Source organism: Podarcis melisellensis, assembly GCF_964234715.1.
Source record: "Podarcis melisellensis genome assembly, chromosome: 3".
NCBI lineage: Eukaryota > Metazoa > Chordata > Lepidosauria > Squamata > Lacertidae > Podarcis > Podarcis melisellensis.
In genome coordinates this window covers 36030198-36057318 of record NC_138530.1, presented here as the reverse complement: position 1 = coordinate 36057318, position 27121 = coordinate 36030198, and the positions used below count along the sequence as shown (strand labels likewise).

Genomic DNA, 27121 nt, shown 5'->3' with positions numbered 1-27121 from the left:
CTGGAATGTGGCATTTGCTTGGGTACAAGGGTATTCTGTTGAGGGAGGGGTCTCTGGCAGAGATGGTGAACCCTCCAGATGCCATTGGACTCTAGTTCCCATCAACCGCAGTCAGCATGGCCAGTGCTCGGAAATGATGGGAAGAGTAGCCTCAACAACATCTGGAGAGCCACAGATTCCCCATTCCTTGTCTATGGTTTCGGCCAGGGAAATAGCCAGTTGCACTATAAAAAAGTAAAGACTTGGCAATGTGTCTCTTCTGCTGTCTATAGCCAGGCCAAAAATGAATGATAAATCACAGTCCTCAGCATGTTCTTTTGATCATGAACAGGTCTTGCATCCCCATGTTCAAAATTCATTCCATTTTCCTTGATTCTCTTTTCATGGCAAAACAGAGATTAGTGCATTTGGGGCAGTTGACTGCATGCTTGGGTTTGGGTTTATGATGCAGTTTGCTAACAAGAGGGCATAGAAACGAACCATTTTGTAGGGAGGGATCCTGCTATGACCATTCTCTGTGCTTCGCTTATCTCTAGTTTCTCTCCCAGCGGACTGTACTTTATTTCAAGTATGTCAGTGCACAGTGACATGAGGCAATGGGATTGTACAATGCATTTGAGAAACAAATCCTCTCTACAGGGCCAGTTCCTTATAAAGATGTACTCTGGTGAATTGCGTGTGCTCCAAATACTTTTTGCTTTATGTCTTAGGCAATCTCTGGGGAGTCCTGGGAAATTCTGTTCACAGGTCTGATTTCTCATAATGGACTAAAACTTTTTGCATAGCAGAGAAGCCAGATAACTAATTCTCCAAGGTTCACATGGAATAAAAATATCTCATTAAGCGGGGAAATGGAATGATGCACAGATGAAGTAACTTTTTTAAAAAAGAACAAAAAGAACAAGAATTTGTTGTATTTTTATATTGCTGATTAGCGACCATAACTATGTTTCTGGAGCTAAGGGAATAATTTGTCATTAGGTGAATCTTTTGTTTCACTCGCAATACTCAGTCATTTTGACTGATGAAAAGCAGCTATAAATTTCTTAATCCATAACTGAGCAATGAGAATGCAGTGTAAGGAAGTTTTCTGTCCCAGGTGTCCATTTTCCCATGAGTAAAAAGGGTCAGCACAGAAATGGGAGGCTTCCCTCCACCAGGAAGTTTTACACAGGAAGGTCAAGCTAGGCAATAATATAAATTTAGCCAATGATATCTGTTTATTTTTTCATTTGTACTACTCAAATGGTGAAAATAGTGGGGGTTTTTTCCCCCTAAAATTGCTTCCCCAAAACATGTTTAACTTGTTGCCTTACTAAAGTAAGGCATAATTCGGTTTAGAATAATTTGGTCTGAGGCCTTGTCATTCAGTGACATGCTATTCTACCCAGTATTGAAAATAGGCTGGGCCAATTCTGGAAGGTTAAAGAGCTATTTAGTGGAGACAGCCAGAGAAAAAAATGAAGTTTTGGTGACAGCAGTAGCCGTAGCAAAAGGATGGTTTGGTTTGTCTTCCTTAACTCTCATGGTGGAGCCTGTGCTGTCTCATGAATACAAGCATTGCTCCCATGGAAAATTTAGTTTTCCAAAGTTCAGCTTTTGAACTTCTCACTCCATGAAGAAAATATTTAGGATTCTCCCAGAAAAAACTGATGCACTTCTAAGTAGCTCCAGTAATCTAGTGGCACACAGTCAACTATGGTCATCTCAGCTCCACACTTCGGATAAGGACCAACACTTTTCATGAGTGCGAGCACTCATATCTTGATAAGTGTTGTGGGTACCAGCATAAAATGACTGCCATGGGTTGCAAAAAAAGAGGTTATGGTATTTCATACCAGCTAAAAAAGCACTGATAAGCGAGTACAGCTTTGCAGACCAACCAGCCACCTCAAGACAGTGCAAATGCACATAGCTGTGCTTTTTTTTAAACTTCTGTATTTCTTCAAAAAACCCTTTTCCTTCCTTTAATCATCTTATTTCTTAAAAGGCTCTGCTTTTTTTTGCTCTGACCATCAACTTGTTTCCTGTGTTTCCTTTCTAGCATAACACATATCTCTTGCTCTTTTTAATGACTGTGAGTGGGAAATGGAGGCTGTTCCTAATTAGTTCAATAATGAAGTGTTAATGCACTTTGTTGAGTGAGTGCACTTCAGGAACTTTCAGGCCTGGAGCCTTTGAGAGGTCTCTTTGGAAATCTTTACTTTGGGACCATAAGACACCACATGCTGTGAAAATCATCATTGTTGCCAATGTGATTTCCTTGAGCCCCCCCCCCCACATTTCTGTGTTCTTTTTAAAGTCTCCAGTTCTTTAGCATAAAATTAACAATTTTACATTAACAGTGCCTTTGTTCATTGATGTTGGGGACACTTCACAGTTAAACAAAAAAACTGCAATGAAATTCTTTTGCAAGCAGATTTTAGAATGCAGACCAAGAAGCAAGGCTCAGTGGCTTCCAAACAAGCGTGGATTCATAAGGCACCTTTCAAAACATGGCTTCCATATCCTGTCTTGTTTTGAAGCCATTAACCATAGTATCTGGCTTCACAATGGGTGGGATTCAACGTTGCACTATTGCAGATGTCCCGTCTGTGCAAGAATGTCAGCTTCCTAGACAGAACATACCAGTCTCCTCCCCTTGTGCTGTTCTGGGGGGATCTTCCGGCATGGGGGGGGGACACAGGTGTGGGGGGAAGCCCCATGGTGCAAGTTGGAAGCACAGGGATTCAGTAGGTGAATCCCACCCAGTGCAATGGGAATCTATGGTTAAATGATGGATCCAGCTTATTTTGCCACTTACAGGATATAGCTGTGTGCAGATGAAGAGAGCTTGAGCATTAAGCCACTATTTCTGGTTTAGTGTTACATGTTACAGTGTTAACTGTAATTAAACGGATTGGAAGAAGACTACATAATGATACACTCTGATCTGATTCTTCTGTAGTGCACAATTTCCCTCTGCCTTTTCCCTGCTGACCTTAACTGGGGCTTGACCATAATAATTCTCTCTCTCTCTCTCTCTCTCTCTCTCTCTCTCTCTCTCTCTCTCTCACACACACACACACACACACACACACACACTGCTTCAAGCCTTCATTGTTATTTGTTCCCTGAATGTTTCTGTGTCTCTTTGGACTGTAGGAGAAGATACATGGCACAATCTGGCATGAAATTGATGATTTAAGGGCTTTCAAGATGCTGGATTTGGAGGATTTTGAAAAAATGTTCTCAGCTTATCAGAGACACCAGGTAAGGCGTTTTCCTTTCATTTCCTGTCACTCTAAACCCTGAACTTCCTGGGCTTCTTTGCAGAAATAGTTTCCAGGACTGGGTGCATCAATGGAGAGGGGCAAGCAGTGGGGACTGTTTTCTCATGGATTTCAAAGTAAGCAAGGCCAGCTGCAGGTAGGAAGGGGGCAGGACTGAGCAAAGTTCCCTCCAGTTGGCTCCATCCTTCATCAGTGAGTTCTGTTGAGCACACCTAGTGGGGCACTTGGGAATCATGAGACATGGGCCTTCAACCAAGCCATCTGGTTTTGCTTGGAGCAGCAGGCTGAGAAATAATCTAAAGCACGGCCCAGAGGTGACATTGGCAGTGGTCTACCTGACAGTGGCTCAGCAGCTTCCCAGGGATGCCAGATGTTGACCTCAGCCCTGAAGCTAAAAACAGGAGCACAATAAAGCAGCTGTGTTAACATTATCTTGAATTAAAGCAGGATGTAGAACCTGTGGCCTTTCAGATGTTGCTCAACTGCAACTACTGTCATTCCTGACCATTGGCTGGGGCTGATAGGAGTTGGAGTCAAACAACATCTGGAGAGATCCAAGTTGACTGCACCTGCTTTAAACTCTGCAGCTGCATCTAACCTTAGTGCGAAATAAAGGAATAAACAAGCAAGGAGTTATTTGAACCTGTAGCTTGCTTGGGGTTCTTCTTCTTCTCTCATACTTGATCTTTGTATCCAGTGCTACTGATTTTGTGTTTTCCTTTTTTCTGTTATGCCTTAGCTCTTGCAACCCTACTCCTCTTGAATAAAACTTTCTGAGCAATTAGAGCTTTCAGTAGTGAAATTGGATTAGTTTGGCTTGGGGGGGGGTCACTTCACTTATTTCCCCCTTTTTCTTTCCAACAAATGAGTTATAGATTATAACATTAGCAACATTATTTTAACAGCAGCTGTTTATTAGCATTTCTGTCTCCTTTTCTTGGAAAGCAAGTCACCTGCATTCTGTCTGCCTCTGATGAATGAAATTCAGCTAGAACAGTACCATGGAGTTTTGCCCTCCACCCATCCTGCCTGCTTCCCAAATTCTTTCCTAACTATTGGAATGTATTCCAAAAACATGGTCTCTTCCAGTTGTCTTGAAACAGCCTGCTGTTGTTAAAATGACAGCCCAGAGGTGCTTTGTAACCTAAATAATTCCTATCCAATAATATAAAGTGGTGGACCCTATTATATGTATTTTCCTCCTTTTAGTGTGGTATCACAAACAAAATACAAAAAGAGCTATTTCTAATTTTAAATCCTCTGACATTTTCTCCTGTTCCAGTTATTATGACATGGAACCAATGAAAGCTGTTAGTGAATAAATCCATAAACCTCCCTGACTACAACACCTCTTAGTTCCCCCTGGATTTGGGCCATTTTATTTGTGTGAATCTCTGCAAAATGCACTTTTTGGAGGACAAGAAAGTTGTGAAGATTTGGCTGGCCATTTCTGAATTAATGTGGAAACTTCATTTTCCATTCTGCCTTGGGCTTCCCTGTTTTCTAACTGGCACAGCTCCTGCCAGTCAGTACAACTTGCCACCGACAGCACACAGTCTGCTCTGTCTCTAGGCGCCACTTGAGATTAATCTCTAGCCCCCTTGGCCAGGAGTTCATGAGTGTCTTGCTGCTCAGTTCAGAAGGGGCCAGGCCTTTGTAAGCGTTCCAACTGGATGTGTGCAAAGGCTCAAATTTTTTGCAGGTACTGGGTTTGAAAGTTCACAAAAAAGCTCAAAGGATTCTCGCAAATGTGCCCTTCATTATCTCACCTTTTCCTGCCCAGAAACCTACCTTTGGGCAGGATAGGGCAAGGCTGTATAGGCAGTTGGGTGATCCCCAGGCCCTGGCAGGACATCTCATCTCACTGGGAGCTGGGGCTATAAGTCCCAGAATCCTTAACAGAAATGTTGTGCAGACTTGTGGTTCCAATTACAGGCCTCTGTTGGGACCTGGAGAACATCTACTACCACCTCCTTTCCATACCCTAAGATAGTTTTCTGGGCCTTTGGTAAAGGAAAGACAGCAGAAGCGTGCAAATGATTGCAGGTCTTAAGACTGCTGCTTAAGATCCTGGCTTGTTCCAAACCTGGAAACTTCCTGCTTGAATGTAATGGGGTGGCTGGTTATGTGAAGACATCCTAGTTTATCATGGTGCACCAGGAAGGGGCATTGCAGGGGTGAAAAGCTTGTGGATATCTCTGCTTATAAAACTTACTTAGACACGAATTTGTGACTTTTAAACTTTAAACAAATGCATCCAAATTCAAACGTCAAAGCAAATCCTAGTTCTTTTGTTCTTGAGAGAGAGCATGAATGAAGCATTTCTTTCTTCAGTGCAATTAATATGGTATTAATATGTCTCTTCCCGCTTTCCTTTATATCAAACTGCTCCTTCATTCTTTGAAAAGACAAAGGGTCTGTTCTCCCCTCCCTAGAAATGTATCTGCTGTTAGTTATAAAAGGATGAGACACTATTACTCAAAAATGCTTAGTTTTGAGTAGAATTTACTTTGAACTCCCTGACTAATCCTTGTTAGGCTATTCAGTGCATTCATTTCTTGCTTTAAAATATTGGTTATATGGCTGTTGCAGAAAGGAGTTCAGAGGCTTAGACTGCAGTTCTTCAACTCAATAGGACCAGCTGTTCTGAGCAGATGTGCAAAGGATTGCACTGATAATTACTGTCTGCAGTATTTTTGCACAAAATATGCAAGCTCACTGCTTATTTACGTGTCGAGAGAAGAACAGACCTGGGTGTATTTCCTCTTTGGTTCTTTTCATAAAAAATAAGTCATTTTGCTGGCATAGCGTTTTAATCACTTAGGAAACCCAAATGCTGTTGCTTTGGTAAACTCTGTGCCTTTTATTGCTGTGGCTAACTGTTGGCATGTTTCCTTCTCTGTTCTCTTCGAATCCTGCCTGAGTAGGACCTGCTAACTAACCCTCCTTCTTCCTGTAAGCAGGTGAGTACTGTCTGTCCTCTGTCTGACTTTTAGAGTTCTATTCCCCTGTTTACATTAGGAGACTTAGCAGAAGCAGATGCACGACCGACACTGTTTACTGCATGAGAAACCCTTCACTTTTATTTGCACTTTAGCAGGTGGAGAGGAGATAATAAGGATTTCCTTGCATGAATTTCAAGGGAGGGCGGGAGCATGGAAAACCACTGTCCTTTTCATCTGACTTGCTCCATTTCAAAGAACCTGCCCAGTGTTTTCCTCTTTGGGCAGAAGCGGAGAGACTTTATTCAATGTTCACTATTTATTTGTAATCCACAACTGGTACCTGATTTAGCATTGCTTGGTTTTTTGGGGACACATTGTGTTTCTTGGGGTGCCAGGGCACGCATGGCACCATAATGCATGTGGTTTCTTCCTTAGTTCTTTTTTTTATAAAAAAATATTGTGGTATAAAATTAATTGTGCTAGAAAACTTTAATTCAACCTGCACATGCAATCCTGTTTACAGTGCTGGGAAAGAGAGGAGAAACAGACCTACTTTATACATCTAGCCATATGCACACACACAAGGCACACATAATCCTCAGTGTTTGTAAATGTACCATTATCTGCAAGTAAATGTTTCTGGTTCAGCTGGTGAACTAGGACAAAGAAATCTACCCTAGGCTTCCTTAATCTTCCCTTTCATTACAATCCTGCATCTCAGATGGATTTCCACACAAGTTCAACTCTTTGGGCTTGGAGCACTGGCTAGCTAGTGGCACTTCTGCACTGGCAGAAGAAGAAAAAAGGAGGAGGAGGAAAAATATATGGCACTGATTTTCATGGTTTTTTAAAAACTATTTATAGAAGGAAATGGGATCAACCGAAGATTTGTACCTGTCCACCCGAAAGGTCAAAGAGCTTTCTGTGATTGATGGCCGGAGAGCACAGAACTGTGTCATCCTCCTTTCCAAGTAAGTTTGCTTGAACCTGAACTTATTTGGGATTTGCTTTCTGATTAGATAAGATGGCATCATTTTTCATTTCACCTTATATTTGTCACATGCATTGCTGTTTCTGTTCCACTGCAGTTCATTTATGCAAAAATAAGTAAATTACATATTTGTCTTATTTTCCACCGTGGTGAAATTACGTAAGTTACGTTTTCAGTACATTATTCCACCCCATTGATTTAAGTACAAAGGAAACAGTCTGCAAATGACAGGAACACAATCAATTGCATCTCATTTGCAGACTGAAAGCAGCAGCAATAATATTTGCTGGATTGATTTCTATTCTGGACATGGGACAAACAAGTGAACACTGGTAATTTCTACTACCATTTTAATTTTCAGTGGAATTCTTTGACATCACTATTTCTGATTAAATTGTAAAGATGCAAATCATGAAATGATGCAAATCATGTTTTTAAAATGATTTTACTGTTTACTTGATTTTGTATCATAAGATTGCCAAGAATATATTTGAAGGACAGGATATAAATTTCTATAATGACATAAACAAATAGGATTTTTGGCTCGTTAATTAGTTTATGCATTGCGGTCTAGCAGATTTCTTATTTTTATTTGACTTCCAGTGCTCATATTCCTCATTGCTGTATACCCCAAGATACTATAAGCTGCTTGCATTAAATCCCTTTTAAGCAAATGCTTCCAGTCTAAAGTGTCATAGTCATAAAAAAAAGGAGACGAAATGACAGTTTGGTATATTAAGTACAATAGTTTCTCAGTCATTTTTTCATGTCTTTATAAATAAGTGCTTCAACTGTTAACACTATTTTTAGCCCTTATTATTTTTGCAATATAATCACCTTTGCAAGTATAATAATATGCAAATGCTTTATTTGCACATGAGCTAGTGTGCAAACAGATGGTGCATTGGCATTTTTGGCATGTGTTTATAAGTAGCTGTCCCCTTGTGCTTGGCAGCAGCAGGGAAGCCAAGGACTGAATTGTTTAGTTGTGGAGATGAGACTGCCATTTCTATTTTTAGGAAGTTTCAGACTAATTAGTAGATATGTCATGACTGCATGGGAACCTAGGTAGCTGCCTTTCGCTGGAGTCACGACTTTTGCCACATCTAGCCTTGTATTGTCAACACTGACTGGCAGCAGCAATCAGGCAGAGAATCTTTCTCAGCCCTACCTGGAGATTCTAAGGATTGATCCTGGGGCCTTTTGCAGGCACTGAGCTCCAGCCCTTGCATCTGAAGCAAAGCAAAATCATCGGTGCAAAAAATAACAAATGTATCTAACTTTAAGGGTTGCACCTGACTAAGTTGCACTCAGAGTTAGACCTTGTGAAATCATAGGTAACTTAACTTACCCCTGACTACCTTAACTCTCCAGGGAAGTTCGCCTGGCATCTTCATTATACACCTTTAGGCGCCAGGCAAAACAAATGCAAAACAAAACAAAACAAAACACACCAGCAGCCCTACCGAGAGGCTGGGACTCCTACTTCTCTGAATCGTTGCGTGCTCAGCATGTTAATAAGGATCATTTGGCTGCCATTAACAACTGCATAGGTGCTTCAAAGATTACAAGAAGAGCACTTGGTCTCACAATATGAGACCTCTTGAAAGACCTACATTGACTCCCAGTACGTTTCCAAGCACAATTCACCAACAACAATGTTGGTGCTGACCTTTAAATGGCCTTGGTCCAGTATATCTGAAGGAGCATCTCCACTCCCATCGTTCTACCCGGACACTGAGGTCCGGCACCGAGGGCCTTCTGGCGGTTCCCTCGCTGCGAGAAACCAAGTTACAGGGAACCAGGCAGAGGGCCTTCTCAGTAGTGGCACCCGCCCTGTGGAACGCCCTCCCACTAGATGTCAAAGAGAAAAACAACTACAAGATTTTTATAAGACATCTGAAGGCAGCCCTGTTTAGGGAAGCTTTTAATGTTTAATATACTATTGTATTTTAATATTTTGTTGGAAGCCGCCCAGAGTGGCTGCAGAAACCCAGCCAGATGGGTGGGGTATAAATAATAAATTATTGTTGTTGTTGTTGTTGTTGTTGTTAAATTCTGACAGAGGGGATACAACAGAGATTGTTAGATGGAATGGTGGCAAACTGGAAAAGAATGTTTCTGATTTCGGATTAGGAGAGGTGTTTTTAGGAGGGCTTTGGAGGAAGAAAAAGTTTTCATCCAACATATCTTCAGGGAGGTATTTGTCTTAGAGTGCAACTGTGTTGACTTTTAAATCCCCTCTCCTGAAGGCACTTGTTCCACATTATCATTTAATCCCCCTGGCAGAAGGCAGCTACACTGTTACTTGCAAGTTATTACTCAGAATCCAAATAATCACATTTGTTGAGCCTGTAGCATAACTGGAAGATATCTTGGTAAATCCTTCGACACTTGAACACAACTGATCCATAAACCATTATCTGGATTCATCTGGATTGTCATTTAATCTGAATTGGGAGCTTGTTTTTGGCAGCGGGCATCTCTCGCGCCGCTCCCTTAACCTCAGCATCTTGTTCCATGTTTCAGCTAAGGCCTGATTAAATATGTTTTAAAATGGGATGCAGGCAACAATGTAAAGGGATTTTGTCACTCAATCTCTTGGTTCTTGGGCAAAAAAAATGAGAGGCACAAATACAAGATGGGTGATACCTGGCTTGAGAGCAGTACATGTGAAAAGGATCTAGGAGTCTTGGTTGACCACAAACTTGACATGAGCCAACAGTGTGACGCGGCAGCTAAAAAAGCCAATGCAATTATGGGCTGCATCAATAGGAGTATAGCATCTAGATCAAGGGAAGAAATAGTGCCACTGTATTCTGCTCTGGTCAGACTGCACCTAGAGTACTATGTCCATTTCTGGGCACCACAGTTCAAGAAGGACACTGACCAACTGGAAAGTGTCCAGAAGAGGGCAACCAAAATGGTCAAAGGCCTGGAAACGATGCCTTATGAGGAACGGCTAAGGGAGCTGGGCATGTTTAGCCTGGAGAAGAGGAGGTTAAGGGGTGATATGATAGCCATGTTCAAATATATAAAAGGATGTCACATAGAGGAGGGAGAAAGGTTGTTTTCTGCTGCTCCAGAGAAGCGGACACGGAGCAATGGTTCCAAACTACAAGAAAGAAGATTCCACCTAAACATTAGGAAGAACTTCCTGACAGTAAGAGCTGTTCAACAGTGGAATTTGCTGCCAAGGAGTGTGGTGGAGTCTCCTTCTTTGGAGGTCTGTAAGCAGAGGTTTGACATCCATTTGTCAGGAGTACTCTGCTGGTGTTTCTTGCTTGGCAGGGGGTTGGACTCGATGGCCCTTGTGGTCTCTTCCAACTCTATGATTCTATGGTTCTTCTGGCTTCTTCCTTGTCTCCTTCTGTGGACTAGTAAGGCTTCAGAACGAGAGCCTGGCGGGAGGACAGTGTCCCTACCTGCCGTTCCCCCAGGCCTCCCATGGAGTGCTTGGCAGGACTGCACTTTTGAACACTGTGAAAATGCAAATGTGTAAATTGAGAGCACCACATTACATCCCGAGCACCATCCCCTGCTTTCAGGTGCCCCCTCTCTCTTTCAACAGCTGCTTTCAGTTGGCTGTAAACGTTGCATATATCTTTGCAGTTTATTCCCCTTCTGTTTACACGGTGCTGTCATGCCCTTTAAAGTGAAATGGCTGCACAGAGGGTTCCCCTGCGCGCACACACTACTTGAAATGTTTTCTTTTCACTAACACTGTCTTCGAAAGGGTCAGGCGGGGCTCGTGTTTCATAGGACCTAAGAAAGCGAAAGCTGGCCGGTGTGGGAAATAATCATGTCTCCTTTGTCCCCACCTTCCCTTTTAACAAGACTGGGGAAGAAGGTATCAATCAGAGCAGATGAAAATTGGATTCTTTGCTGGCCTGTGTCGGTGCAGAGTGGAATTTGTAGCTTTCTTTCAGAGTCACTTTGCTCCTTCTCAACACTTTGCCTTTTCCAGTACAGTGGTACCTAAGGTTACAGATGCTTCAGGTTACAGACTCCGCTAACCCAGAGATAGTATCTTGGGTTAAGAACCTTTCTTCTGGATGAGAACAGAAATCGCGTGGCGGCAACGGGAGGCCCCATTAGCTAAAGTGGTGCTTCGGGTTAAGAACAGTTTCAGGTTAAGAACGGACCTCCAGAACGAATTAAGTTCTTAACCCGAGGTACCACTGTAGTTGAAAAGTAATTCAGCACTGCATGTCATGTATTTTGCTCTTAAATGTGTGTTTCTCTCATGCATATAGTGAAATTCTCTTTCATGGGTACATATGCAATATTCAATAGACCTTTGCGTATGATGTTCCTGTGCCAATTAATATAAAGATTGGGGGCTGTATCCAATCATATTTCTCTGCTGGCAAAAGCTTCCTTGACCCCGCAGGCTTCCTTTTCATTGATCATCTTCCCTTTGTAACCTTGTGTGCCCCTTCGCCAGATCTGCTACAGAGGAGAAGCGGTCCTTTTGGAACCCAGGCCTGAGGTTCTCCTGAGCTAGAAGGATTGGTGACATGAATCAGTATAAGGCAGCTTTCTATGTCTGTGGGCATGGGAGAACTAGGGGAATGATAGATGAGATAAGCATTTGCAGTTCCATGGGAGCAATAAGAGGTATACCAGCAGACAATGAGACTGGTGGTGCAGTCTTTAGGTTTGAAATGCAATGGACCTGGAATCTATTCAGCTTTATAGAATGGAGTCCTTGGTGACTGAGAAAGACTAGACCTCCTTAAATCTGGAGCAAGCCAAATTTCAGCCCTTTTCAGGAGACATTTGTTGCCTTGCCTTTGGAGACAACGCCCCCTCCCCCATCTTCGTTTTCTGTATCAGAATTTAGGCTATCATGCAAACCCCTCTTCCCGAGGGGAAGTGTAAAGGAAGATCGGCATTGCATGTACGGTGCACACTGCTTGTAAGGCTCAAAGCCATGAACCTCTCAGAAGGTTTTTCTTTCCTTCATTTTTTTTTAAAGCTAACTTATTTGATGGATGACCTTACCTCCATTTCAGTGCATAGTAAGCTCTCTAGTTAAATCAAGCAAGCCATGTGAAGCTATCCTGTCTTAAATCTCTATCAGCAGGCTATGTGCTCAGCTTAGCTCTCCATATATCACAAAGCCTTGTGTGGACTCATGTTTTCCCCACCCCCACCCCTTTCCCCTGTATTTTAAAATATTGTCCAAAGCCAGCCTTAACCCAACCTGATGCCTTTCAGATGTTTTGGACTCCCGGTTCCCATCATCTCCATCCAAGTATGGCCAGAGTTTGCAGTCCAAAACATCTGGAGGGCACCAGGTTGGGGAAGTCTGATCAAAGCTGTGCAACCTGAGGCTTAAAATGCACTTTAGCATCTCCCACGCTATTTGTATCGATGTCAGTGGCAATGCAGGAAATAAAGCAGATAAGAAGTATTTGTAATACAAATGAGCCTTCTGGCCAGTGTAAGATTGATACTCACATTACAATCCCACTTGATGGAAGTACTTCTTTAAACTATAGGTCTGAAAAGCACCTTGCCTCCCCGGTGCTGAAGTATACAGATCCTCTGTATCATCCCTGACCACTGGTCCTGCTAGCTAGAGATCATGGGAATTGTAGGCCAAAAACATCTGGAGAGCCACGGTTGAGGAAGCCTGCTCAATGGCATATTGTCCTTTTTCTGAAACCTTGTATTCTTGTCTCTCTGACCCTCTGCTTAGTCATCATTAAGTGGTCTGAAACAAGGACGTGTTTAACAGAAGGCGATAGTGAAGGTTTTTTTTGTTGAATAGCTATGATATGATTCATATAATACTTGCCCCGTGGACACTTCGGTCCCCTTTCTGCAATCTGTCAGGTTCTGGCTACGAGCCTGCTGTTTTCTGTAAGATGAGCTGAGCTATATCAAATTGGGAACTTTAAGAATGCGCTAAGCTGGCGGCTTGTTTCTTTACCCAGCTTTCCTTTGCAGTGTTGAGGGGTCCATCAGAATGGATGGAGATGGTGCTTGCTGCTCAATCCCTGCAGCGAGCGAACTGGCATTTGTCACATTGTCGTACTTTGCATGACAAAGTACAAAGTACATTGCAAACAAAGAAACCTGACTGCAGGTGTGACATGCAGGTGTGTAACAAGGTGAATAAAAATGATGGGAGAAGAATTAAGTTGCCTTTCCCCTTTGAAAATTCCCTTGTTTTTATCTACGTATTTCTTTTCACCTACTTCTGCCTTCTATATGAGCTAGTATTCAACAAAGTTTACTCAGATTGAAAATTAATCTGAGTAACTGAAATCAAACAGTACTCATTTGGGTCCATGCATTTCAATGAGTCTACTCTGAGTAAAATGTAGTTGAATGCTACCTCATGTTCTTTACTGTTCAGCACTAGGTTATCCCCTTCTCCTACCTGTATAAAGAAAGAGGTGATCAGTGAGCAAGGTGGACCAGGTCATTACTGGTTTTGCCTATGTTTTGACCAGATTTTAAGGGCTGGTTCTTAGTTCTACTTGGATGTAGATACCTGATAACAAAATGCCCATCAAACCTGAAGGTCATGTGCATGTAAAATCCAGGGTGTGCTCTTTAAAATACTTGAAACTGGGACTCCTAGCCCTTCCCCCAGAAAAATAGTATGCCAAGAAGGAGTCTAACCTTTTCCCTGAGAAGCTGGTGTGTGTGTTGACATGCAGGGATGTTTCTGTAACTTGGAGCATTCAAATTTATCAATCCCACCCCACAATGAAGTAGTACAGACCCAGCAAAGTTGTACCAACTGATTTTCTTTGCATATTCAGATCAGCTCCACTACCGTTTCCTTTAAGAGAGGGAGTTGTTGGACTTCAACTCCCATCAGCCCCAGCTGTATGGCCAGTGGTCAGAGATTTGTTGGAATTTTAAGTCTGACATAATATGGAAGGCCACTCGTTGCTCATCCCTCTTTTAAGATGGGCTTCCATGGGCTCATGAAGGTGTCTTGTTGATAGTTATCACAGAGGGGAAAGGCTGAGTACATCGTGAAGATTTAAGTAGCCTTTCTCCCATCCTGGAAGTTATGGCCATGCAGCTTCACACATGTGGCTGCTCACAGACAGCTGTTGTGCCGATAGAGCCTCCCCATTTCTCTCCTCTGCAAAACAGGGAATTCTCTTGTGTCCCTATAAGTAGGAAATGCACATGCAGAAAAATAATCTTGTGGGGCGGGAAAGGAAGCCTGTTAATATGCAACAAATGCCTTGCTCTCACCTAAAAGCTTTCTGACCCCTCCATTTGCTACGTGAAGTCTTGGTGAGCAACATTCAAGGAAGGCTGTGTGCATTGGTGCTTTGCATGGCTTCATTATTATCTATCTTGATTGTATGGTTTATACTGATAAGGCAAATGAATTGATTTTTAAAGGAGAAAATGTCCTCTTTTCTCCCAAATATGAGCATAAGCGTAACCTGGTGGTTTTGAGGACAGGCATGGCTCTAGAATAAATGGCCTTGTCTGCGTTTGTGGCAGCGCATCTTCTGTCAAAGTGAGCACAGCTTAAAGATGGAGCGGCAGCATAGCACTGCGCTCCTTCTCTCTGAGGAGAGATGGCTGATGAATGTGGAGTGTTTTCTGCGTGAGAGTTTTGGCAGTTAGCTTAAACCCAACCAGTGACCATCTTGAAGGAGAAAAATGAGACAGCCACATCTGTGAAGTGTGCTGTGATGCAAAAAAATAAAAGGCAAATCCAGCATGACTCCCAGGCATATTTGGAATAAGTCACTGTCTCTTTCCTCCCCTCTCCCCCTTCTCTGTGCAAGATGGCCAAACAATAAGCCACTTCATGTCTACTGACATTAAATCAGCTGAGGTGTCCTGAGGAGCTTAGTGATGAATGAGGCTGTAGAGTCAATAGGGGTCATTCATGTGTCCTAAGGGGATCAAGGCAGGGACCGGCTAAGTATCATTTTAGGAGCATTTTGATAATAGTGCAGCTTCAGCCCGACTTGGAGATTACTCAGACATCTGGGTCTCGCCAGCTCTGCGTGACTTAATGTGGTGGGAAAGAGAAATAAGCAGTGTTTTATTTCCCCCGTAATCTTCAGAAACCTACCTGGCCAAGGTTAGAAGTCAGGAAAGTGGTGAATATAATTAGCAGTTTTAACTGTAAAAGCCCAATATAGGGTCTCAGCAAGCAGAAGAAAAAGGAGTCGTAGGTGCTGGAAAAAGGAGTCGTAGGTGCAGGCTCAGACAGATCTTGCAGGACAGCAAAGGAAGGTAGCAGACGCTGTCAATGCAGAACTTCTCACAATCTTACTCACACTTTCTTCCTCTGTCAGTGAGTCACATACACACCACTGGTCCCCCTTTTACCAACTTACTGGCTTCAGCAGCTGCAAGCTTCTTCCTTAGTCTGTGCACACACCATTAAAGCACATTGCTTCCCCCAAAGAATCCTAGGAACTGTAGTTTATCCCTTGCAGAGGTACATTTCCAAGCACCCTGAACAGACTGCAGTTCCCAGGATTCTTTGAGGGAAGTTGTGTGCTTTAAAGGTACGGCGTGTACACAGCCTTACTCTGGCAGCAGCCATCTTTCTTTTAGGATGAGTCCATCTTGCACTGAGACCTTGTTGCAGCAGGACTTGCTCTTGACTTAAATGAGAATTTTAATGAAACCTCATGAAGGTTTTTGATGATGAAACCTCGTGAAGGTTTTTAACTAAATCTAGAAGGGTTACATCCCTGCAATTTTTCTTGGATTTTTGAGAGTGTTAAGCTCGGCAAAAGTCAAATAAGTAAATGTATGTTATGGTTGTGCATAGACTAATTCAAGGGTTTGTTTGTTTTCCAATTAGAGCAGAAATATTAAGGTGCTGTATCTCAGCCATTTCTTGGTGGAATTTTTTGCTTTTAATGGACAGTTTATAAGTGTTCACCATGTAATCTTGTTATGATCTGGACAAGTCACCCAGATTTTACACCGATTACAGGATGTAGGCCTCAGTATGCTAGAACATTCTCTGATGCCTCTGCCTTCCCTATGCAAATTCTCCTCTTCCAACTTTCTAAACAGTATACACGGATTAAAATATAATACACCCCCTGCCCACAGACTCATAACCTAATAAGATACAATAAAAGGAAAATGGTTTGGGAGGGAAGAGGTAAGCAAGCAAGTTTGGGTACCAGTTCTTGGAAATCATATAATTTCAGCAGTATCATTTGATTGGGACAGATGGGGTGTTTCTTCTTCAAAAGTACCTTAGGGTTTTAAGAGCTTCTTTTTTTTTACCTTGCCCAAACCCCCCTGTATTTTTCACTTTAAAAATTCAAAGGTGCTGTTCAGTGTAGCCCATTCTGCTGCTTTTATGCGCCAGCAACCGCTTAACTTGGTTGTGATTCCATAGCCTTTGTTTTTTGGTAAACAAATAAGAAGCAGAGATGATGGTGCTTCAATTATGCATATAGTCTGGGTTTTGTCAGTTGTTATGCCAGTGGGAGAAATCTATATTTGGCTCCTATAAAACCAGTAGGAAAATCACTGCTGATACATATCCAACAATGAGATATGACTTATTTAGTGTTTCTCCTCTGGCCGTAATCACACTTTAATGTGGTGTCTCCATTACTACCAGCACCCCCTCTTCCCCCAAGTAGTCATCTTCGCTCAACCCTGAGTGGAAAGATTCTAGGGATCTGCTTTAGGTTTTTGTTCAAACCAGTTCACCTGTTTTTGCTTAAAAAGCAACACATCTGCTTTATGTTACTGTTGGCTATTTTAAGATCCATTGCGTGGTTAGTCAGAAGTTTTGAAAAAAACAACAACAATAATAATGAGAATACGTGATTAACAGCCCTTTGGCCCAATTGCTCATCCATTTCTAGGTGTGAGAGAGAGTAGCGCATTTGTGGCTGCGTGAGTTGCAGCTGTGTGCTGGCTTAGTATAGTCTGAGAGCCAAACTAGACAATAAGTTATATAAATATGTGTCTCCCTAACTGTAGAACTTCTTTTTCTTTTTACAGGGCCCCTGATTTGAATTGAGACTCTAGGGTGGGGCATATGCCCTTTTTTAACCCTTTCCCCTCAGTTTGGGTTCCCCATGCCAGCAATTTGCATAGAGAAATAAAGTTCTCTTTGAGACAAATGAATAATTTGTCAGTGCAAATTGCATGGACAGGCCCCCAAATCTAGATCTGGATTAAGCCCTCTAATCTCCACACTAGGGTACTGATACAGATCATCTACTATCTTGGCAACTGGTATATGCATATATCCAACAATCGTACACTTATACTAGCTCCATATCTCAGCTTAAGTGATGTATTTGGCCCTGAGATTAATAGACTCTGCAGTGATCTTTGAGGCACACCTTAAGCTCCATGTATTCACCTGCAGACTTTCAGTGAGTCTTGTTGAATTGCATCTTAGAATGGGACCATGTAATTCTCTGTGATAGGAGGACAGGTTGCCTGAACCAAACATTTCCTTGTTAGTTGCTTAGTACAGTTGCACAAGCGTTTCGGTTTCTTAGATTTCACTGCTCGTCCTTTAAGCATTTTAAAACTTGAGATAACTGAGCACCTTGGGAAGGCATCAAACTGTCGGTTTGGAAACTGAAAACATGGTGAAGCCACAGTACCTATGACCATAGGCAGGAGCAGCACAGATTTCTCTGGAGTATCTTGCTTAATGGTTCTGAAATTTGAGTTGGAGGGGAACTTCTCTTGGGGATGTAGGAGGGTAATTCATTCTCCATGGCCTCTTCGGTTTTTGGCTTCCCTGCTGAAACCGATGCCAAGTGGAAGGATGAGTGTTATGATTTTCCATACACAAAGAGGACCCATTATCCATTCAATATGAATTGTGTGTATATATATTTAGATGAAGGGAAATGACAAAATAAGAGTAATAGTGGAGTCTCTCTGACAGCCTGTTCTATGCTTCAGTGCATAGTTGCTGTAGAGCATAGTTTCCAGTTGCAGCTTCCCAGCTCAGATATAGGGATATGCCTTGTCTTCTGGGTCTACGCTATGCATTGGCTGAAGGGCATAAGTTTGGCCTTACATTTTTGAATAGCTAGAAAGAGCACAGCTCAAATTTTAAAGGTTTTTATTTTTAACATAACCTTCCATGTTTTAATTACTAGCTGCTGATTATATTGGGCAGTGTTAAAATGTGTTAAATATCTCAGGCTTAGTACTGTTTCCTGTCTGGGAAGCTTTGACATTTGTTTATTCACTATTCCAAGACTATGAAGGCAACAAAAAGTGTGGAATTTTTCAGTGTTTCTTTTTTTATTTTTCTGCAAGGTACTATAAATTAGACTTTGAAGGCTCCCGTCATGTGTATCTCCACTGATGTTTTCCTTATGCATGGAGGTTCTTCCACCAACTCCATTGGGAAGTTGGCCCTGTGTGAATAGTCCCCTCCCCCAATATATTGAGAGTGCTTAAAGTTAATTCCTATGGTAGCCATTGCCAATCACTCAAGAATGGAGGGGGGAAATGTTTGCAAGGTTTAACTTTCGCTCACTCCAATAGATCTAAGGGAAGTTTTTACGACAGAATATTGGCTGAACTTTCAGATTGATCAAAATTAGCCATGCAAGCAATAATAAAAAAAAAATATTATTATTAATAAAAATAATGGGGCAATATTGATGTTGTTAAAGGTTGAAGCTATCCAATGAGGAAATCCGACAAGCAATCTTGAAAATGGATGAAGAAGAAGATCTTGCTAAAGATATGCTGGAACAGGTAATATGCTTTGTAAGGGCTACTAAACATGTTGATTTTAATGGGAATATTTCTCATCCTCTTTTCACTCATGTCATGCTACTCATTGTCTAGAGCAAGGGTCAGCAACCTGTGGCTTCCAGATGTTGTTGGACTGCAACACCCATTATTCCTGACCATTGTCCATACTTCATGGTGCCACATAAGAGTTTGATTCCCAACAGCCTCTGGAAGACCACAGGTTGCCCCACAGTGGGCCACACTACAACATGAAGGCAGCCTTTACTTCTTGGAATAACTAAATTTGAAATGTAAAAAAAAAAAATCATCTCTCCAGCCTAACATTCACATCATGTTAATATGTCAATTTTCTTCAGAGTTCCTTCATAGCTGTTGGTCTACTAAACTAATAATAATAATTTCTGATGAACCAGTATTAATTTACTATTGTGAGGGAGGGCAGTGCTGGTCCTAAGACTTAAGAAAGAAAGAAAAACGGAAGGAAGAAAGGGTAGTAAAAAAAAAATATTTAGAATTGGGGGTGAGTCGGGTAATCAATGTATCTTTTAAAAATGGTGTGCTGAGCTAGCGTAGGGTAATGTATGAGAGTGTGGTAGCCTCACCTGATATTTAACCTCAGCCACAAACTTACTAATTGCCCTTAGAGAAGCCACTATATTTTATTTCAGTTGCAGGTGATGCTTTGGTATGGATCTCATCTGTGCCATTATTTTTGCTATGGTAGTTTTAGTCCCTTAAACCGCCAGGTCTGCAATCCTATATACCAGGCATCTCCAGCCTTCGGCCCTCCAGATGTTTTGGACTACAATCCCCATCATCCCTGACCACTGGTCCTAGGGATCAAGCTAGGGATCATGGGAGTTGTAGACCAAAACATCTGGAGGGTCGCAGGTTGGGGATGCCTGCTATATACACTTAACTGGGGAGTGAGTCCCATTGAAGGCCGTAAGTCTTCCTTCTGAGTAGATAGGCACTATGAGTTCTTTTAGATGCTAAAATGAGATTACTATCTCCCTTTGGAAGGTCCTTTGACTTTCTGTTGAGCAAACCTGGGCATTATAAGTATGATCAAAGAGTGGAATATAAATCTGCTTAAATGAATAGATATTCCAAAAGCTCTTGGTTTGTACATTAGCTTGGTGTTGAGAGTATCCACAAAGAACATTGCATTCCAGTTTTCAGTGTTCTTTGGCTATTATAGCTTCCTGCATTACCATTATCACAGCTATGGATTGCTGGCATTTAAACTGCTCCTTAGTATAGAGGAGGGAATGATAAAAAGCAGAACCATTGTCTGATGTTTCTTGCAGGCTGTTTGTTTTAGTAACTAGGGAGCTTTTGTGCGTGTGTGCGCGTGCATGCGCAGGAGCACACACACAAACATACACACGCTTCGCCAGGCCAAAACATTACTCCCACTAGATATGTAAAAAATCTGTCAACGTATGAGCTTTTAAGTTCAACACATGAATAGAAGCCTCTATTGAGCATCTGCCCAGTCACACTGATATTGTTCATTGTCTCCCCAGGGCAAAACCATTTTTAAAAGTTGTGGGGAGAGGGAATAGTCAAAGCTTTGTGTCAACTGGAGGATGAGTGGGCTCAACACTTTTAGGGCCAGATTGTACTTCATTTACACTCAGCCATTAAGGGAGTTCTTTATTGGACATACACTGCCTATAGCTGTTAGATATAGGAAATCCTATATGGAATTTGAAAGTATCTAATGAGGGTCACAGAGGGGAGAATCCAAGTCAGAGAATCCATCCAGATGTTTCAGAAAGGTCACTTATATGACCACAACTGCCTTGCTTAGAAATTACAGTCACATGGGGAATTCCAAGCAGCATTTTCTTACTGTAGGCAACCCTATTAGTTCACTCTCCTGCTGTCTGCCCCTTGCCCTGGTTAGTTCTCTCATGCTGTCTTTTTTTCTCCTTCCCCACCTGTGGTTTCAGCTACTGAAGTTTGTCCCAGAGAAGAGTGATATTGATCTGCTGGAGGAACACAAGCATGAAATTGACCGCATGGCTCGGGCAGACCGTTTTCTATATGAAATGAGCAGGTGTATATATACTACATATAAATGTCTCTGTCCCTCTGTGTGGTGTATCTGTAGGCATGGCAGGAAGAGGGAATAAGAGCAGGGATGTTATTCAGAGTCTCCTGTTTGCTTTTTCAAGCAATTGTACTTGTCAGCTAAAATTGATCACAAGCCACTAATAGAAATCCCTTTATCAAGATATTGCTGGCCCAGCACTGCATAAAATGTTGCAGTTTGCAACAGAGTCTGATGCCAAAGACTCATGTTGGTTTTGCCTGTGAGTGCCCTTGATTGAAGGAAATATTGGAAGCCTGTTGGACTGAATAAATATATTTCTATGCATCTGGATTGTTTCTCTCTCTCTCTCTCTTTCCTTCCTTCCTTCCTTCCTTCCTTCCTTCCTTCCTTCCTTCCTTCCTTCCTTCCTTCCTTCCTTCCTTCCTTTTCACCATTTCAAGTGAAATAATGACTGCTAATGATGCTTTTGAATTATGGTGCTGGAGGAGACTCTTGAGAGTCCCATGGACTGCAAGAAGATCAAACCTATCTATTCTTAAGGAAATCAGCCCTGAGTGCTCACTGGAAGGACAGATCCTGAAGCTGAGGCTCCAATACTTTGGCCACCTCATGAGAAGAGAAGACTCCCTGGAAAAGACCCTGATGTTGGGAAAGATGGAGGGCACAAGGAGAAGGGGACAACAGAGGACGAGATGGTTGGATAGTGTTCTCGAAGCTACCAGCATGAGTTTGACCAAACTGCGGGAGGCAGTGGAAGACAAAAGTGCCTGGCGTGCCCTGGTCCATGGGGTCACGAAGAGTCGGACACGACTATACGACTAAACAACAACAACAACAATGATGGCCATTAGCACTCTGCTGTACTATACAGTATCTTAGTGCCCAAAGCCAAATGGCAGATGATGTTTCTTAAACTCTGCCAGCCACCTTATTTATTCCACTCACCGAAACTTTAAAGCATCCTCTAGTTCAGGGGTGGGGAATTTGTGGCCCTCCACCATCATTTCTGACCCTTGGCCATGCTGGCTGAGGCTGATGGGAGTTGGCATCCAACAACATCTGTTGGGCCACAGCTTCCTCATCCATACCCGTGTCATTTTAGGTTTTGTATAAATACGAACTGCGCTCATAGTGGCTTTGTTTTCTGGGGCTCCCTTGAAATATAACCCATACCTTTCACTACTTTAGGATCGACCACTACCAGCAGCGGCTTCAAGCATTATTCTTTAAGAAGAAGTTCCCAGAGAGGCTTGCAGAAGCGAAACCCAAAGTAGAAGGTAAAGCGAAAGTTTTCAGAGACCATTGCAGAACTTGCAAAAAGATGCTGGGCTGTAGGGAACTGAGTCGTACTCAGAGTAAACCTGTTGAAATGAATGAACCTAAGTTAGTGGCGTTCATGAACTTCAATGGGTCTACACTGAATAGGAATAGCATTGGCTGTCTTCCACTGGGTAGTGTCGCGGTCAGTGCAAGGCAACCACCATGTCGTAGGTCCAGTCACAATTCTGACAGTGTAGTTTATATTGCCTGGCTCCTCTCAGTCTCTTTCGTTAGCTAGACCAGCATCCTATGTGAGACCCACTATGTGTGGGTACCTCTGCCTCACTTGACAGTAAATACCAAAAAAAAATCCGCTTGGTGCAGCTTCTGGTTTTCACTTTGAATGGAAACCAGAAGTTGCTGTATATGCTCTTCACTGTAATGAAAAAGCTCTTTAGTGACATTCTTATACATTTTTTATTCTCCAGGGAAAATGACTGGGGCAGGGGCTGTTTGCCTTGGGACTTGGGATTTGGAAGAAGGATGATTGCCTCACATTTGCTGATTGAAATGGCACCACTCTGTTAACTTAAGGGAATTTCTTATCTCTCTCTTTCAGCTCTTCTCCTGGCTTCCAAGGAGCTCACACGTAGTAAGCGGCTGAAGCAGCTCCTGGAAGTCGTTTTAGCCTTTGGCAACTACATGAACAAGGGCCAAAGAGGAAACGCCTATGGCTTTAAGGTCTCCAGCCTCAATAAAATAGCAGACACCAAATCTAGCATAGATAAGTAGGTTTATTTGCTTACTTGCTTGTTTATTCCTTATAAATATTTTTATGTTGTTCTTCATTAAACATTCTCTGTAGGATGGGTGGGTCCAAGTGAAATATTTTTTGTTGCTATTATAAAGAGATATGTTTGCTTTTTGTTTACATGGCTTTTATTAAAGAAACATAAATGCTGATGCTTATCTAACCCTGAACTGGTGAGCCTGACTTCATGCCAGACATCTTGCATGGCATGTCAGTTATTCCAGATATCCTGGTTTTTTGCCTCATTCATATCTGTTTTTCTTAGGAACATTACGCTGTTACACTACCTGATTATGATATTTGAAAAGAACTACTTAGATATTCTAGACATGCAGTCTGAACTACAGCATCTTCCAGAAGCAGCAAAAGTCAAGTAAGTTTGGGGCTGGGGCTGACATTAAAAATTCAACAAAGGATGGGTACTAGATCATTGTCTTGACATTTGCTCATTCGGCAACCTGACTAGAGGCGACATATAATAATGTGTTGTAAAATAGGCTGTTAACCTGCAGTGAAAAATGGAATATGATCTGTACAGCATTAGTGGCTAGATGTTGTAGATTCACATGATGCTGCAGCAATAAATCTGCTAGCACATTTGCAAAGCTAAGCAGGGCCCAGATTGGTTTCAAATTGGATGGGAGACCATGTGTTGAGATCCTGCATTGCAGGAATTTAGGCTGCATGACCCTTGGGGCCCCCATCCAATTCTACAATTCTACGTTTCTGCCACTTTTTATAGCCCAGTATACTATTGCATGAAAAGCCAACAGTTATCCCTCAACATTAGTAGTTTTCCATGGATCTTTATGGTCACTTTTTATTCAACTAATCAAAAGGGGTTATTTTACTCATGCCACAATGTACAATTCTTGCCTGGGAATAAGTCCCATTAAACTCAGTTTCATTTCATTTTCACTTTTTTATTACATTTTAATCTCACCTTTCCTCCAAAGACTTGAAGGTGATGAACATGCTTCTCTGTCTCTACCCATTTTCTCCTTACAACAACCCTGTCAGGTAGTTTAGGTTGAGAGGCAATGACTGGCCCAAGGTCACCCTGGGAGCTTTGTGGTCTCCCAGGTCCTAGTCTAACACTCTTAATCACTACACCATGCTGGCATACTTCAGAGTGGATGTGCATTGTATTCTGCTGTCAGTTTTTGGGAGGAGGGCATAATAATGTCGGTGGGAAGGAAGAAGCTGATCCTCTTTAGATGATTATTCTGGTGCTGGGTTCCTGCCTGTGCGTTAAGCAGGTAATAGTTATTCAATGGAATTCCTGTCCTGACTTTCTGCACTAGGTGCCCAAGGTGACTTAAGAACAGAAAATGATTAAATTTCTTAAAAGTTACATACTAAAAGAGAAGGTAAGAACATAAGTCAAGATGTCAGGGACTGGGCAGAGGAGAAATGGTGGAGACTGCTTCTCCAGCCTGACCCTTCCAGAGAAGGAGGAGACAGTTAAGAATTACAACAGGGGTTTGAGGAAGGTTACAGCTCAGAGGCAGATGAGCGGAAAAACTGGGAAACGGGAGAGGAGGAGGAGGAGGAGGAGGAAGAAGAAGAAGCATCAGGGGATAGACAGCTGAATGACTCAGTGTCTTTAGAAAGCATTCCAGACCCCCCCTTCCAGAACCCGGTGTGCATTGAAAGTAGGAGAGCAGAGACCTCAAAGGCGAAAGGCTCTTTCCAGCACCCATAGCGATGACTCATGAGGAAGTGGGAGAGACGGAGGGGGTGGGGTTTCACTTGGAGCAACACCATTACTAAAAGAGGCTGCATTTCTAAGCCTATCTCTGTGAATATTGAATAAATAGCATTGGTAAGAACTTTCCTTGTTTTATCCATTCCTGGCAACCTACCGTGGGTGGTTGGATCCTCTGACACCTGACACAAGCAGAATGAAAAACTAGTCAATAGCAAACAAATAACCAGTCCATTCATCCCCCAAAGGCCTCTGTTGGAAGAAGAGAAGCAGAAGCTCTCTGCTTGATTTAAAGCTGGCCATGTCATGTCAAAATGTTGGGTGCTTCAGCCTGCCTCCCCCATTTCATTTATCCAGAGGCTGAAAGGCTTATTCTCTTCTGAATAGTGTGGGATCTTGTGTGTGAGTGCAAGCAGCCCGGGGTCTGAACCCTCCTATTAAAAGCTCATGCAACACAGAATGGACCTCTTCCTGCCACCTATAAAGCATCTGGTGTAGGGCTGGGGCCAGAGGCAGAATACCAGACTGGATGGACCAGCGATCTTTACTGCCTCACCAGTTCCTGTATTCCCATGTAACACTGCCCTTTTTGTTTTCAACTGCTGTATGTCTCTCTGTGTCTCCTTGCAGCCTGGTGGAGCTGGAGAAGGAAGTGAACAACATAAAGACTGGATTGAAAGCTGTTGAAGCTGTAAGTATTTCGTGGTTTCCAAATACTCACTCGGGAACTCGGGCACTGTGTTTTTGGTGAGAGAAGAACGAGCTTTTCTTCTTTTGTCAAGCACCGCCTGTTTCCCTAAAACCGTCTCCCGTAGGGCTGGGCTGATGATATTACCAGATGTACCCCTTAAGAAACTTGTTTGATCTGCTACTGAGAGCTGGGGGGATGGGAGTTTGACAAATGACATGCCCTAAAAATGTTGGAGCACTTGCTTTTGCTTCTTTCAGAGAGGTTTGGTCTCTGAGCAGGTGTTTGGCGTGGCCTCTGTGGACAGGTCTGAACGGGTGGGGTGTAGCCTATGTATCAAATCATTTAGTAGCAGCCAAAACTTCTCCAAGGAGGGAGAAAGGCAGGGAAGCAAGCAGGTATGGAAGTGGTGGTCACACAGCTCTACGGTGCTGCAATACAACCAAGGATGGGGGAAAACACTGATTCAGTTCGTACTTGGCAAACCTACCTGATTCACTTTTTCAATACTTGAACAGCCACCAATGGGGCCCAAGATCCTTCAAGTAGCAGAGGACAGGTGGAGCATTGTCTCTCACACCAAACATGGCTGTATCTGAAGAAGTGTGCATGCACACGAAAGCTCATACCAAGAACTAACTTAGTTGGTCTTTAAGGTGCTACTGGAAGGAATTTTTGTTTTTGTTTTGACCAAACATGGCTGTCTGTTTCTTTTCCCTTTTGCCCACCCCCTGCACCACAGGGTACAGCCTGGCATGTAGCTGCTTTACACCAGCTTATTCTGTCCATCAAACTCAATATTGTCTACTACTCTTGTCATGTCCAGGGATCTTTCCCATCCTATTCTGTATGCAAAACCCTTGCTTTACCTGTGAGCTGTGGCTCCTGCCCTGACTCCCCTAGCACATTTCTAGTTCAGTGGATCATGCATCCATAATGGAGCAGAGAAGGCACCTTGTAGTTGGTTGTTCAAAACAACCACAGAGAGAATTGCCTGCCTACTTTCTAGGGAGTGGCTCAGTCCTTTCATTTTCTACTCGATGTTATATACTTGGGGGTAATCACTGTAGAGCTCTGTTACTACAAGCCCTGTGAATAGAATCACACTGGACAAACAAGGAATGGAGCCAACGGGCTTTTGCAAAACAGAAAGACTCAGTCATACTGGGCCTTCTCTAGGGGATTGTGGTCTGGTGAACTGAATGTAGGACCTAGAGCCAAGAACACCTACTTTCTCCTCTTGGCTGTCCACTGGCTTTTCTGTGTGGCCTTCATAAAGTCATGCTACTTCTGCCTCCCACCTGTGATTTGGGATGACTCTTTATCATCATCGCTGTTGCAGCAAAAATACGTCAAGCAGCAAGAACCAAACATCATTGCAAGGCTAAATTATTACATTGTAAAGTTTATCATCCAGTTCATTTTATCTTATTAAAAAGGTAAAGGGACCCCTGACCATTAGGTCCAGTCATTGCCGACTCTGGGGTTGCGGCGCTCATCTCGCTTTATTGGCCGAGGGAGCCGGCGTACAGCTTCCGGGTCATGTGGCCAGCATGACTAAGCTGCTTCTGGCGAAAACCAGAGCTGCACACGGAAACGCCGTTTACCTTCCCGCCGGAGCGGTACCTATTTATCTACTTGCACTTTGATGTGCTTTCACACTGAA

The 27121-nt window shown here is 42.7% G+C and overlaps 1 protein-coding gene across 7 annotated transcripts in view; it reads left to right on the top strand.

The window, feature by feature from the left end:
• Positions 1-27121, top strand: part of DAAM2 (dishevelled associated activator of morphogenesis 2) — a 219026-nt gene that overhangs the window by 173158 nt on the left and 18747 nt on the right. For 6 of the 7 annotated variants that reach the window (XM_081903777.1, XM_081903772.1, XM_081903776.1 and 3 more), the window contains 9 exons: positions 3145-3252; positions 6200-6235; positions 7082-7188; positions 18842-18926; positions 20885-20991; positions 22177-22265; positions 22868-23036; positions 23325-23432; positions 25398-25458. In XM_081903777.1, the coding sequence (XP_081759903.1) occupies positions 3145-3252; positions 6200-6235; positions 7082-7188; positions 18842-18926; positions 20885-20991; positions 22177-22265; positions 22868-23036; positions 23325-23432; positions 25398-25458 (870 nt within the window). The remainder of the gene's footprint in view (positions 1-3144; positions 3253-6199; positions 6236-7081; positions 7189-18841; positions 18927-20884; positions 20992-22176; positions 22266-22867; positions 23037-23324; positions 23433-25397; positions 25459-27121) is intronic. The other variant, XM_081903778.1, reaches the window with a different exon arrangement.